The sequence below is a fragment of the Hypomesus transpacificus genome, chromosome 17, assembly GCF_021917145.1.
Source record: "Hypomesus transpacificus isolate Combined female chromosome 17, fHypTra1, whole genome shotgun sequence".
Lineage (NCBI taxonomy): Eukaryota > Metazoa > Chordata > Actinopteri > Osmeriformes > Osmeridae > Hypomesus > Hypomesus transpacificus.
This window is the reverse complement of record NC_061076.1, coordinates 4106797-4121451: the sequence shown is the minus strand read 5'-3', so window position 1 is coordinate 4121451 and position 14655 is coordinate 4106797. Positions and strand designations below refer to the sequence as shown.

At 41.4% G+C, this 14655-nt stretch overlaps 2 protein-coding genes across 3 annotated transcripts; both read left to right on the top strand.

Moving 5' to 3' along the window:
• Window positions 1-75: 75 nt before the first annotated feature.
• Window positions 76-3345, top strand: LOC124479571 (transmembrane protein 106B-like). Its single transcript, XM_047038356.1, has 8 exons — window positions 76-279; window positions 523-693; window positions 928-991; window positions 1137-1290; window positions 1407-1547; window positions 1642-1685; window positions 1999-2052; window positions 2518-3345. Exons 2-8 carry the CDS (start codon window positions 531-533, stop codon window positions 2708-2710), a joined length of 813 nt encoding a protein of 270 aa, XP_046894312.1. The 5' UTR covers window positions 76-279; window positions 523-530; the 3' UTR covers window positions 2711-3345.
• A 6698-nt stretch (window positions 3346-10043) lies between these two features.
• Window positions 10044-12307, top strand: LOC124479572 (ADP-ribosylation factor-like protein 4D). 2 transcript variants are annotated; one of them, XM_047038357.1, is made up of 2 exons: window positions 10044-10200; window positions 10984-12307. In XM_047038357.1, exon 2 carries the CDS (start codon window positions 11122-11124, stop codon window positions 11725-11727), a length of 606 nt encoding a protein of 201 aa, XP_046894313.1. In that variant the 5' UTR covers window positions 10044-10200; window positions 10984-11121; the 3' UTR covers window positions 11728-12307. The 2 variants fall into 2 exon arrangements, with proteins under 2 accessions (XP_046894313.1, XP_046894314.1); XM_047038358.1 differs by having other exon boundaries at window positions 10056-10134.
• Window positions 12308-14655: the final 2348 nt, after the last annotated feature.

Genomic DNA, 14655 nt, shown 5'->3' with positions numbered 1-14655 from the left:
ATTATTATAAAAACATATATATGCCACTATTCTCCGGAGTGAGGCGTCAAAACACTACAAGATTCACGCTGCGTCATCGATATGACTTCCGTGTGGGCTGGCCTGGATCAGGAGTTAAATTCAGCAGCGATCCGACCTGTTTGTTTTCGCGAAAATATAAGGAAACTTGCTCTTAAACCGAGTAAAAGGCATGTCGGCCGAAGGTCATATGTGTTTTTAAAATAAGTTTAAGGATTTTACATCTTAAAAATGTTGGCCATTGTCTAAATCTTCATCAAGGTAAGTAAACAAGAGTTTATTTGACCGAATACTTTAATCTATTATCTCGAGAGCTATGAAATGAAAATGCAAAGTATTTGAAGTAGCTACATAATTCCTCAAACCCTTGCGTATGACGAAGCAACATTTGTTATTTATTTATGTTGGGACACAATGGACCGTGTCCTAATGTAGCGCATGTCTGCTATTGTAGATACGATGTGTATTAAGTAATGATTCGAAAACATGATTGTGTTTCATAAGGAGCGGGCATGGGAACAGTGGGCAGCAGTGTGGTGGTAGGGGGGTCTCACCAGGATGAGGATGAGGATGAGAAAGACCTCATTTCCCAGCGCAGGAAGAGTTCCAGCAGGAGCCACTCTGTTGATACTGTGTACTGCCCCACCTGCCAGGGCACTGGACGCATCCCACAAGGTCTGTATGGTCTACCCTGTACCTGTATATCTGACTGTCTCTCTTGACTGACTATCTGCCTTTTCTCATATTTTTGTATTTCCTTGTCTGTCTGTCTATCTGACTGTCAAGCTGCCTCTTCCTGTCTAGCTGTCTGTCCTTGTTTGGTTGTATTGCTGTTTGTTTAACCATCAGAGTGAATATAAAACCTGTCTGGTTGCCTGGCTGTAATTGTTTGTAATGTTCATTTTGCAGGTCAAGAGAGCATGTTAGTAGCAGTTATACCCTGCAATGACCAGAGGTTGGATCCACGACATACGTAAGCTCAAAGAAGGAAGACTGTATTTAGAGAATTAAGACCAACATCATGAGCAATGCATTTTCTATGATAGCTGTACTTATAACACACAATCTTTGAATATGTATCCAACGTTCACATGTCTCTGTTATTTAACATCTTACAGGAAATTGTATGTGGCAGTCTCGGTGTCTGTGTGCGTATTGGTCAGTGCACTGGTCCTGTTCTTCCTGTACCCTCGCTGTGTCACTCTGTCCCCTGTGGCCGTCAAGTCTGTCTTCGTCACCTTCCCGTCCAACACCGTCCTGATGAACATCACAGTCAGTCGTGTTCTGATTCAATTGACCATGAATATTTATATTGTTATGTCCAAACAACAACTTCATTGCAATAGAATCGTAATAATGCAATGATGTTAACCCTGTCCTTACTACAGAGCATCCTGAATATAACCAACCAGAACTTTGCCACCGTCTATGCGTACAACCTCACAGGCCAGGTGTTGTTCTTTGAAACGGTTGTTGGCTCGACTGCTATTAAAAACGTCACCATTATTAAACCTCTGTCTGACAAAATGGTAAGAAATACTGTGTGTTTGCTAAACTGTGTGCTCTGCAGTGCTACAACATAGGTCCCTGGCTCACTGTAGCTTTCCTCTTCTCTCCTGACAGTACACCTTTGAGATCCCAGTCACGCTGAAGGACCAAGGCCTGTAGTGAGTAGCACCTCTAACCTGCTTATCTGTGGAAACTGTTATCTGTGGCTTTGCTGATGTTTAGGTACTCTGAAGACTCTGAAGAACACACTGTTATAATAAGGCCCTCCTTGTGTCCATGTGTGACTCTCTCTCTCTCTCTCTCTCTCTCTCTCTCTCTCTCTCTCTGTGTGTCTCTTTCTGTTACCTCAGATTAGTGTGGCAATTTACTTTTGAGAAAATAATGGATGACTGTATGTACTAATGATTCAATTGTTTCTAAAATAGCCATATTCCTGATGAATTAAATTAGAATGTATTTTTTATTTCCCAGCTTCTACTGTAAGTTCTCTATCAACACTGTCCGCACATTGTCTCTACACTTCCAGTGAGTAAGATTGATCATGTGATGTCTATTTGTGTGAATCAGGCAACCTTCATACCATTCCAATTGAAGGTTGCTAGATGTTACTCAATTGGTAAAAATGTGTTAACTAAATGTTGACTTACTCCTTGGTTAGTCAGAGGCCAGACTGGGATTACAGTTGTATAGGAATGTGAAATGAAGAAGCTCTTATCAGCAGAAGAAAATTCAGAAATGGGTCACGAGCAGACTTAAACCCTGTACTGTTAGCCTGACCTAGTTATTTAATGATTAAATGAAAACATGAAAAAAACTCTCCTAAACCCCACGTGGGCACTTCTCTGCAGAGTCCATGGTTTATTTATTCTGTATCCACTAGAAAAACCAAAAGTAAAATGGCGTTGCCACTTCTGGAGTGTTTAAAGTGTTTTCTCCCAGTCCAACTACTAATTTGTTCAACATGTCCATGCTATGTTTCCACTCCCTTAGGATGACCATGACTGTGTACTACCTTGCCCACTATGAGGAGATCTCTCTGGACACCTATGAGTACATAGATTGTGGAACCAACACCACCACTATCCACCTTATCCAGCCTGGACAGGTCCTCCCGACTGGGGTCCAACCTCCATCCTTAGACCTCATTTCTGGCTCCTCTGGAAAACTGTTGGAAACTGAGTGAGCGCATGCTGAACTGTGAAGAAAAAGTCACGGGATAGACCATGTGACCATACCAGACAGTCAGCCCTACAGGAATGAGCATCAGTAAAAAATAAAGAATTTAAACATGAGCTGCTGCAAAAGACCTGCAAGATTCAAATGCTTGGACACATCCTTCTGTGAAACTTTCTTTCTCATTTCTCTTTTGTTGGTAATGTTTTAGAACTTTGTTTTGTTGCCATTGTTTTGGTTAGAGCCGTGTAATGAAAAAATGAAATTAGAAGAACATGTTTGCATAGTCTCTACATCATGCATTTCTTGCTAGGTTTCATTTTGAAGACTAAAAAACACTACCGTGGGCTTACAGATCAATTTTTGCACTACTTTTTGAATGACCACCCAATGATTTTCTATCATAAAATGTTTATTTTGTTTGTTTTTTTACAAAGTTTCATACTGTTCATATGTAATCCTTGAAACACTATCTAACTTTGATATTTGATCTTGATAAATCGTCTTTTGGATTTAGCTGATGCAAATGGTTACTGCTTGAAATAGATTCCTGGTTTCTAAAACCCAGTTTGTTTTGTGAAAACATGTAAGCACACTTGATGTTATGTAGAATTGTATACTGAACATTACATCTATGTGACACTGTTCTGCCTTTGTCCTTCATTCCATGCTAACTCTATGAACCCTTCGGGGATGTGGTCTTTACATTATTATTGTAAGACCTATTGGTGGGGTCAAATATGGTCTGTGTCATAATTCACAACAACAGTCCATGTAAGCATTACTGTATGTCACCAGATAACCACACATCTTTTGGGAATGAGGAAGTCAGTTGTCTACAGGGATTTACTTTTATTAGAGATTACACTCAGCTCAAACACTTTTATGAGGCCTTTGTTTTTAAATATATTGTTTCGGTTCTATTGTCATAAACAAAATGAAGGAAATGCAAACATTTATATTCGAACCATTCTTGTGTACTTCCTTTAATGTATAATGTTTAGTTTCATGTTCCTTATTCTGCCAGATTGTGAAGTCGTTCTACCGTTTTTTTCTACCATTACTTGTTATGACTTTGAATAGCCACTGAGTGGCACTGTGTTTGAAATGAAAGTAGTCCCTTTGACTTCCTAAATTTAATGTTGGAAAGCAGAAAAAAAAAAAATATATATAGAAAAAAACTAAGTGCATAATAGTTCAACAAAATAATGTCTTCTCCACAGTCCTCTTTATTTCTTTGTAATGTAGGGTCCAAACTTTTCTTCACCATTGTTGAGAGTACTGTGTGGACTGTAAAACAAAACAAAACCGCATCATTCATGACCATTTCCTTTCTTTAGCCTCACCTCTGACACTGAGGGGGTAAACTCACCGAGTATCTGTTGTCTATCTTGGCGCTGTACTGGACCGGGTGTCTGATTTTGTTCTGACAGTGACAACACTCATTCACAGCTGTAAGACAAGAGGGACAAGAGAATAAAACAGACCCTTCTAAAAAAGTTCTGTTTATGACTCAAACTGTCTATACTTATGTTGTTGTGCCAACAATGCAATGAGAGTGCCAGGACTACAATTGTGTCCCTACTCAATCATTTAAAAACAAATTAAGTCAGCAGTGAAATGAAGATTTAGTAGCCGTTCTCTGTTTTCTCTGAGAGGTCCAGCTTTCAGGAGGCTAAAATCTCTGGTTTCCAATCCTCAGGGCGTGCTACCTGATACAGAGTGTGGTCAGGAGTGAGTGGGGTCCAAAATGTATTATTCAACAGCCCTCAGTCTAATGAGAGGACTACAGAGTGTGACAACCTCCCCAGATACTGTGGAGACAGGAATGCACTGCACACGCACACAGAGTTCAGTTTAGCATACTCGGTAGCTGTACAGCAGTAGCTGTGTACAGTATACATGTGTAATTGTAGTTGGGAAATGTAGTCATGTTTTAATCACAGCCCATTCAGCATTGTCCAATCATCGTAGACATACTAAACTTGTTATGTCTGTTGTGGTTTTAGGATGAGTGCTTGTGTCACCTCTTGGTGAATGGGTTGTTGTTGACATGGCTAATGGGAACCACAGGAGGGGTTTTCTATGTGTAGATCAGATCACACTGATATTTATGAGCCACCTGAGTCCGTGGGTGTAAACGCTTACACTTATTCCCGAGGTGATTGTAGTCAATTGGGGATTAGTGTCTCTTCTATTGTGGGCTCAATGGTGGACGGCTTAACCAAATCAAGTTTGGACTTGAGTCAAGCAGTAGGGATAGGTAAACAAACTTTGGGCCTATAATCATTGGTTTTAGGTGTTGGCAAAGAATGGATCAGTGGCAGACGATTTGACAACAGATCCAGAGATCAAGCTCTTTGTGTGAAATGCACACAAAATGCTAAATCTCAGACAACAAAATGCTTCTTGACATTTGACCCATACCCTGTAAAACATGGTCATGTGTCATAATCATTGTTGGCATGGTTTGGCTAACTCTACAATAAGAAAAGGTGCAGAAGGGTTTAAAGGGAGGTAGGGGTACCTGGCTGTTGGACCGGTACATCTGACTCCAGCTTGGACCTGACTTCCATAGATTCCTTCTGAACCTGTAACTAGAAAGAAAAGTCTCTCAATACTGCAGACAGAAAACAACATGGAGAAGCCTCAAGGTATCAGTTATGGTGACCAACTGTAAAAGGTGGCTCTTGACAGGTTGAAACAGGATCAACTCATCCCTTGTTGAGATGTAGCATATCTATGGCAGGGTACCACCACACAGACCTTATTCAAATTGTCTTTTAATTTATTACATATATTGTTGTTAAGTATTGTAGCTTATATAAATTAGGACTTTGTGTTTACGTATTATGTTTAGATTCTTTGTTATAGGTTTAGTGAGGCTGCTAAGGATTGTCAAGACAGGACCAAAGTATTGTAATGTACCTGACCTTGTTTCACAAATAAACTTGAAACTTGAGACCTGACCCACAGACCTGACCTACAACATCCTGAATGAAACTTAGCAACATGAAAAGCATGAGTCAAGTTGGAGAGTCCATCAGTTGTCTGGGACCAGAAAGACAGCAGAGAGCCTTTTCACGATCTGATTCCAAGATACATTTTGAACTCAAATATCACACCATTTGAACATCTACTGTTTTTGGATTTTTTATGTAATTGTTTGAAATCTCACAGGCAGTTATTCAACAAAGTTGTGAGGTATGTCCAAAGGTGCACAACCAGCAACTTTAACAAGAGGAAGTGAGGTCAACTGACCCCACACACAGGTGTTGCATGTGCAACTACTGTTTCCACCACTTAGTGTCAATACATTATGAATGAGGAAGTGCTGCATCAGTTCTGCTAGAAGGTTGCATTTTCAATACAATACCTGCTTGTCTCTGGACATCCTTCGATCCAGCATTGACTGGCGCCGACGGGCCTCCCAGTGCATGGCAGACATCTTACACTACATCCAGGGAGAGAGAGCCTGTTATTAAAGCAGGTTTATTAGTGTGTGAGATGTGTGTGTGTGTGTGTGTGTGTGTGTGTGTGTGTGTGTGTGTGTGTGTGTGTGTGTGTGTGTGTGTGCACTACAGTGATTGTGATATACAAGGACAGTAACCTGAGACATACTCTATAAAGTGGTTTCCAAGTCCTTCTAATTAATGACAGTGCAACAACTGCAGACTCCAATCTTAATTGTTCCATAAACATAAACACAGCCTAATGGGACACGTATTCTCTATAGTTGGCTCATCTAAATGATATAAATGTATAATAAAATGACACATACGTTTATGAAGGCCGTCTTACATTTTCACATGTATGTGAAAAAAGACCCAGTTACAATGGAACTTCAATTGAAATCATGGTGGTTTTATGCTGATTAACATTTCAGTTGAGATAAATGTCAACCCAGTGCAATCATTGAAATATATATCATAATAAAATGCTGTTATAATTACAAACAAATATGTAAGTTAACATACAGTCTCAATCCAATTATGAAAACATTCTTAGAATTCATAATTCTTAATTTACCATAACTAGAGTATGCAAATTAAACGCAAAAGTTGTTCGTGTCCTGTAGGGCCTACTTACGAATCCACGGGGAGTCCACAAAGTGTAAAATCCTGAGGTAGCCCTCACAAAGTAAGTTGCACAAAGGATGTTGATGTGGGGCACCTTTCTCTCCCCCCCAGTTTTAAGTAGCCTAATTCCCACCGCAAGTCACCTGGCAACTGGACGCTCTCATGGGTTGGTCCTACGTCAGAGAAAGCTGAGATGGCCTAAGTAAATCATTGCTCAGTCACCCCCAGTAGCTTAAGGTGTTCACCCCATTGCCTGAAAAGAATAATACCACCGGGCCGACTAGTGCTGACACACATTCGCTATAAAATGTACACACAACGTATAGTAAATAAATGTGTAATCCGTTTATTTTTAAAGGGGCAATTGACTGGGTTTTTTGGGTATTTCACACTGTTCCTTAAGGTCTCCGAATAGGGTATGTAACATTGGTTGGGTTGAAAATGGCCCGGGTGCTGTTCTATGCCCTTTTACAGATCGTCTGAAATGTTCCCGGGAAAAAACACTAGCTTTTCTCCTTTTATGGTATGCTCATTAATATTTAGATAAGCTGCGCGCTGATTGGTTGGTTATCAACGAGTGAAGCTGGGAGCAAAAACGCAACACGGCCAACAGCAGCACTCGCTGAAACAGTGAAGTTGGAGACTTGAAATAAAAACGCGCAAATAAATCTATTGTGTCTACATAACACTGTTTTCAACAGATTTACTATATAACATTTGAAATGATAACATTACTTGTTTCCACTTCTGTTGTTGAAGCAAACTGGATTGACTTAGGTGGGTAGAACATTAGGCTACAGCTTAGCAACCAAACGTTGTTGCAATCGTGATTCTACTCGGCTTCAGTTAGCTAGCTAGGCTAGCTCTAGATATCTTGCTGTAAAATAACATGACAAAGATCTGGACAAACATGCATCGTGAATTGTCGATTTTCATTACACAGGTTATTTATTTGAATGAAACACAGTCAGGAACATGAATCAACGTTAGCCCCATTGCCAATAAACTAGGCTAAATTATTACACATTCTATGCTCTTGCATTAACTAGCAAGCTAAACTTGTTAACATGCCTACAGTCTAGGTGTTACTAGTAACAGTTACTAGCAATGCTAATGTATCCTGTATCTAAAACCTGCCTTTCTCCAGTTCTTTCAAATAGATTATCTAGACAGGCGTTAGCAATAAGCCAGACTGCAGTTCGTTTTCTGGCTATTTTTCGGAAGCTTCCCTTCTAATGCCGACTACAGCTAGTCTAGCTAGAGTCATTTGATGTGTGTAGAAACGTATTTAGCATTCTACCTGGTATGCTATATACAGGAAACGTTAGCATTGCTAATAACTGTTAGCACAACATCTTACTGTCCTTATAGCTTGCGGTTGCAATGAGCATACGTTGGAACAGCACCTCCTTTCCAGGTTCAGCTTCCTAGCATATCCTGCTTGAAATTGTCCAAGGTTGTCAAAACTGTCTTGGGTGAAATGTTCAGAGCAAATGAATGATTGAGTGTCGAACTTCGCCTGGATCTTCTCATAGACAACAGCAGCCATGCCTGTTGAATGTTTGGCTCCTTGGGAAGACTGTAAGTGTTAGTCTTCCCTGTACAGCCTGGAACACAGCATTTACGACCGTGGTCCATAATCAATATCCTTGTTATAATTCAAAACGTTCTTCTTTGTAATTCCTTATAAGTAGCCTACACAGAGCAGCGCGCAGCTAAACTAGTATCGCAGATAGACGCTACCTCTGGTTGGTCTGGATGTAAATTCTGGGGCGTGACAAAGATACAGACCAGAGCCAATAAGAGGGCGATCACCGGTCCTACGTAGGACCGGTGGCTTTGTTGAAAAGCTAGCGTTTTACAGCCAAATTTTTTCTTTTTGAGATTTGAATAGGAAAGAGGTGTCAATAGACTTTGATATTCACGGTATGTTCAGTTTACCCTCCGAATTGTCGTTTTTCAACAATGACAAGGTAAAATCGGTTTTGCAGTCAATTGCCCCTTTAAGTCATTGCTTTCGTCTTGCATTGTTGTGAAGTGGCCGACATGTCGACAGGGGGAGCTAAACCCCTTTGTACCAAAAGCGTTTCCATGGCTCTTTGCTTCTTTAAATGTGGTTGGCAAAATTTGGGGGATGTAGCCTACTGCTCAAGAGCAGCGAGAAAACAGTAGGCTAGATATTTTGTATTAAATACCTTTTGTTCGTTTTTCTGCCCATATTTTTACAATGCAATGTTGAGTAGACCCACTTCAGGTTACTGTCAATAAACAGACACATTACATTTAAATATTGCATAAGACTACAAAAAAAGTTGTAGATTCATAATGTTAATGCAACTCTCACCATCTCATATTGAGCTGGACAAATAATTAATCAGTACACTTCCAGCAGGTAATTGCTTGGTAGCTGCTTCAAGATAAATACATAAATAAGTTTAATTATTTTAATAACAAACACTCTTTTATCATTCCAGAGTGGGGTTGTTGTGCCATTGCTGGTGGTGCAAGTAATTTCCAAATGCTCCTGAATACCAGCAAGTCTCTTTCATCTGTATCACACCATGGTGTATCTTTCCCCCTAAGGGCTGCATGGTCCAGCCACAAAGCAGATAGGCTGCATCTGAAGTCTATTTTTAGGCAGTTCAGTTTTGCATCCTGCCATGATGACACACCTATAGCCAGTCATTGTTGGACTGAATGTAACATCTCTGGAAGGATTCTGATGCTGATATGATCATAATGGTTTCATAACACCCAGTCTGAATCTACAGCCACATCTAGGTCAAACTGGCGCCAATGGGTCAGAATGTCATCATGACAAGAGTTAAAGGAAAGGACTACAAATCATTAACATTTAAATGAGAAAGATTGTTTTCCATTTCCCTGACTTGACCAGGTGTAGCCTACTGGATAACATAGATTTTCAGATAACAGCAAGTTTCTCAAGCATCTTTAAAACCATCTGTCAATTGTAATGTCCTCTTAATTATCCCTCTTACGCTGTTCAATGGCAATAGACCCACCTTCAAATAATCATCAAAATCGTTGCAAAAAGTAATGGGTTCACATCACTGTTTGTTATAATCATACTTTCAGATGATACAATAAACACAAACTTGTTTGTCACATTGTCTAAATACTATGCTTTCACAAACTGACCCCTGAAAAAGATCAGCGATCTCCTATTTAGTTGGGCTGGGATTGTTTTGGGCTGGTTCATGTTACGTCACTCATGGGTGGGGGTTGTGTGGTTCAACCGCCTCTCATCGACTTCTCCAGTTCATTTCTCGACGGAGATTCGAAGGTTCAGCAGCACTTCTACATAGCTGCTTGCTTTCTCCTGGACTACTTGCAAGTAGGGATATATTTTTTGAATACTGGAATTATGCAGTCTGTTTTAGGAGTACGGAAAAGCTGAAAGGTAAGATTTAGATGTACATGTTTTAAAACACGAGTTTATCTAACTGTGGGTTGGAATTTGATTTGTCACGCGGATTTACGGCAGGTCAGACTGATCGCCCTTAGCACTAACTATATGAAGCGAGATCGCTTTAAATTAGTGTTTTGTGATCGGAAGCATTAATTTCTAATTTTGTTAAAGATTGATGTAGGATAGCTTGTGAAGTGTTAGACCTATGTTTTGAAATTGCTGTGTCCATAGCAACCCGACCACAGCAAGCATGCAAGGGAGTTAAGAGATAGCGCACCGCGGTAACCGGCTCTGCCTTGCCGACCAGCCGGACAACAGCCACTACTAGTGGAAGAGTTAGCCTGGGATAAAAAATAAATAAAAATGCTCATATATACATATTTTTTACAGATTGTTAGCAAACCATTTTTGTCCATCGTAATTTATTGACTGTCAAAAAGTCAGACTTTCCCCATTTTGCAGATTACAAGTCCCAGATTATTTTAAACTGTGCTCAAATGCAAACCACATTCTATTGGAAAGACCTCCATTCCAACCCATTTCAGTCGTCGGCAGACAACGTAATGGGACTATGCATAACTAATTAGATGTTCAGTCACCCTACTAAGTAAATAGCAATGCAAGTGTTGGTGAGTTCCTCTTTCTAAGCAGATAAGGGCATTATTTAGGAGTTAACTATTATAAAACAGACTTTTAGTTACTGTGAATTATGGCCACACCATGCCTTTGTTTAAACAGTTGACTCATGATTCTCGCCCTGTCTCTTTTGATAAGGTCCCCTGTGACTCCAGCCAGCCTCCCATTCTGCTGCCACTGCCTTTGAAGTAGGTGTGAAGGAACTGTTGCCCGGAGACTGTCCCTACCACCTCCCTCTCCAATCTGTCATCCCCTCCCACCAAGGGACCAGCCAACATGGGTAACCAGCTCACAGAGATCGCCCCCAACACCCCCTTTCTCCCCAGCTTTCAGTCCCTACACGTGGTCATCATCGGCCTGGACTCTGCGGGGAAGACGTCTCTCCTCTACCGGCTGAAGCTGCGAGAGTTTGTGGAGAGCATCCCCACCAAAGGCTTTAACACAGAGAGGATCAAGGTGGCCGTTGGGAGTTCGCGGGCCACCACCACCTTCCAGGTGTGGGACGTGGGGGGCCAGGAGAAGCTCCGGCCCCTGTGGAAGTCGTACACGCGGCGCACGGACGGCCTGGTGTTTGTGGTGGACGCCGCCGAGACAGAGCGCATGGAGGAGGCCAAGGTAGAGCTCCATCGGATCACCCGCTCGGCAGAGAACCAGGGGATTCCTGTCCTGGTGCTGGCCAACAAGCAGGATCTGACTGGGGCCGTGTCCGCCCTGGAGGTGGAGAAGACCCTGGGCCTCCACGAGCTCAGCTCCTCCACGCTGCACCACACCCAGGGCTGCAGCGCTCTGGACGGACAGGGCCTCCAGCCTGCCCTGGAGAAACTCTACGAGATGATCCTCAAGAGGAAGAAGATGCTGCGGCACAGCAAGAAGAAGAGATGAGGGGGGCGAAGTCTGTTCGTGGTGGACTTTGGGTCTGTGAGATTCCGCTATGAAGGTGCTTTACCATGGACTTAATTGGCATTCCTTGGGAATTTTGTGGGAGTTCTAGACCCCAAAGGACAGGAGTGGGATGGCGGATGCTGAACACTGAGCCTTGACTGCCCCTTGAAAGAAGTCACTTGTATTGAATAACATTGCCATCTCCCTTTAACCGTCACAGTTATTGGCCTATCCTAAGCATCCTAAGGGATTTGTCTCATAGTTTAACACCTTTTATAGTTCACTTTGTTGCATGGAGGTTAACTGCTTGGGACACAACTACTTTTGTAGATCAAAAGAGGACTACGGTTCGTCTCACTGTTGGGGTGGTGTAGGACTTGAATGGATCCCCACAGTGACATCACTGGCTGAAAGCAGCTAGTTCTGGCCATGCAAGTTTTACACACCGTTACTCACTTGTCATGGTAGATGTGGACTTAGCCTAAATGTTATCTGAGGTAGATGAAGAAGTTAACAGTTTTTACATTATGTACATATTTTTTTGTAATACTTATACAAATGAATAAATTATTGAAGACTTTTGAAGACAACTGTTTCTGTCAGTGTCCCTGTGCTTTCTTGTAAATGATTCACGATGAACAATTAAAACAAACCCTCAGCGGAGCATTCAATATTTTAGTGGAAGCTTCAGTGTGTAGAATCATGGAGGTATTGTGGGATTTCATCAGAAGGACACACTATGTGTGATTTATGCATGGTCTGGTGCAATTTGGGCTATTAAGTGTCAGGTTACTAAATGAGTCACACAGGAGACAAGACAAGTAGCGATTTCTTGTGTGCACTGCAAGTTTTAAGGCTAGCATATCACGCTTCATTCTTTGAGGTGGTTTTGTTAGAGAGACCCATAGAAAACATGTCCTTTGGAGTCCGAAACATGAGCTACCATCTCTCATATCAGACACTATGAGGAAGGGGGGCAGTGCCATCTGTGTTTCATACCAGTCAGGTAGGGATCTAGAATCTTGGATGTCTTTAGGAACCACTGCTTTTACAACTGGAACATTAGAATTATTCATTTGAATAATTCGAATAAATCAGCTGCAGTACCGAAAGGATATCTAACCTAAACTTGCCTCCAACAATTTATTGGTCATTTACACATCAAAGGCTTTTCTAGAGGGCATTCATTAACTAAATGTATCTACCCAAGGTAACAATTCATTTATCTGTTTCTAACATTTAATTGGTGTCCTTGTATTACAGAGAGTGCAGGATATGTGAAATAGGTTTTATCTCTGCTTTGGGGTAAAACAAGGGGATGGTACCTTCATCAAGTCAAAATACTCTGATAAAAGTAAGAGTTTCCTCCTGAAAATATACAAGAGAATAAGTCAACCAGATATTTCAGCATCATAAATAGTTCCAGCCAGGGGCACATTTCTTCTTCCCTTACTGAATTTCTACAGTTGAAAGGTTCTCTGTACTTGTCTCTCTTTTTTTTCTTCTCACTTTTCAAGAGTTGCAGTGAATTCTGTTAAATTACTGGTTCAATATATTAATGCATCAAATGCTAAGAAACAAAGACATGAAGGGTTTTGGCTGGTGAGAATTTTTGAAAGTGATGAAAGGAGGCTGTGAGGAGATCAGACTTCAAATGTACCACAGAAATCAATGATGCTAGACATGATGCTAGACCATTCTCTTTAGTCTCGATCTACAGTCTAATTCTAGTTAATAGGAAGTGTTGCCGTGGCCAAAGGTAGCCTTTTCCTCTCATCAAGAGTTGAAGGGGTCATTCGTGTATATCTCAGACATTAGTTTTGCTGCGTGCTGCTCTGTGTACTTCCACGGGAATTACAAAGACGTTTTTCAATGAAATTGAAAATGGACCATGGTCGTAAATGCAGTGTTCCAGGCTGTACAGGGAATGCTGACAGTTTTTTCCCCCCAAGGAACCAAACACTTTACGGGCATGGCTGATGTTTGTCTATTAGACGATCCCTGTGAAGTTTGATACTCAACTATTCATTTGCTCAAACCGTTTCACCAAAGACAGTTTTGAAAACATTGGACAATATTAAGCAGGATTTGCTAAGAAGCTGTTGCTGAAGGTGCTATTCCGACCTTATGCACATCACAACCGCAAGCTGCAGGTATGATTTTGTCGCTAACAGTTATTAGCAATGCTAACGTCTCGTCTCCTGTATCTAGCATAAGTAGAATGTGTTATGATTTAGTTTATTGGCAATGGGGCTAACGTTATTTCATTTTCCTGACTGTTTCATTCGAATAAATAACCTGTGTTGTTTATGTCAGGGAGAGTCCACTGAAGAAAATAATTTCCCAGCTTTTTTCTTTTTTAAGGATAACTACACACCAACACACACATGAATCCCCATTTTGAGGAACCTCTAACAGCTAGGCCACTCTCATCTGGCCCTCCGGCTGAGAAGACAAGTCCTACAGGAATTTGAGAGCCCACCAATACCCACCCCTCCCCCCGGCTCCCTCAGCCACAGTCCCTGTCCCCATCCACGTCACTGATACCACATCTACTACCATTCCCATCCCCCTGCTATGCCAGCTCCTACAGTCTTATCCCCATATACCTCCACTGATACCAAATCCAATTAGCTGGAATGGAACCTCCTAGTGTGTCCTGGGCTGCTTGAGCTGTGGTAGGATTAGTCAGCATTATTGTCTCGAACACTTCACTGGAAAGAACAGAGGGAGTGTCAGACCAGCACCAAAAGTTAGATACATTTCAGCATGTTACTGTCAGAGGGCTTTTTCTGCTGTTTCATCACCTGGGTTCTCTCTTCCCACCATGAGGGAAGAGACCAGATCCTGTCAGGGCACGCTTTTACATGAGTAAGTGTTTAAGGAATCAAACCTGTTTCTTAGAATGATTTGATTCACCACACTACA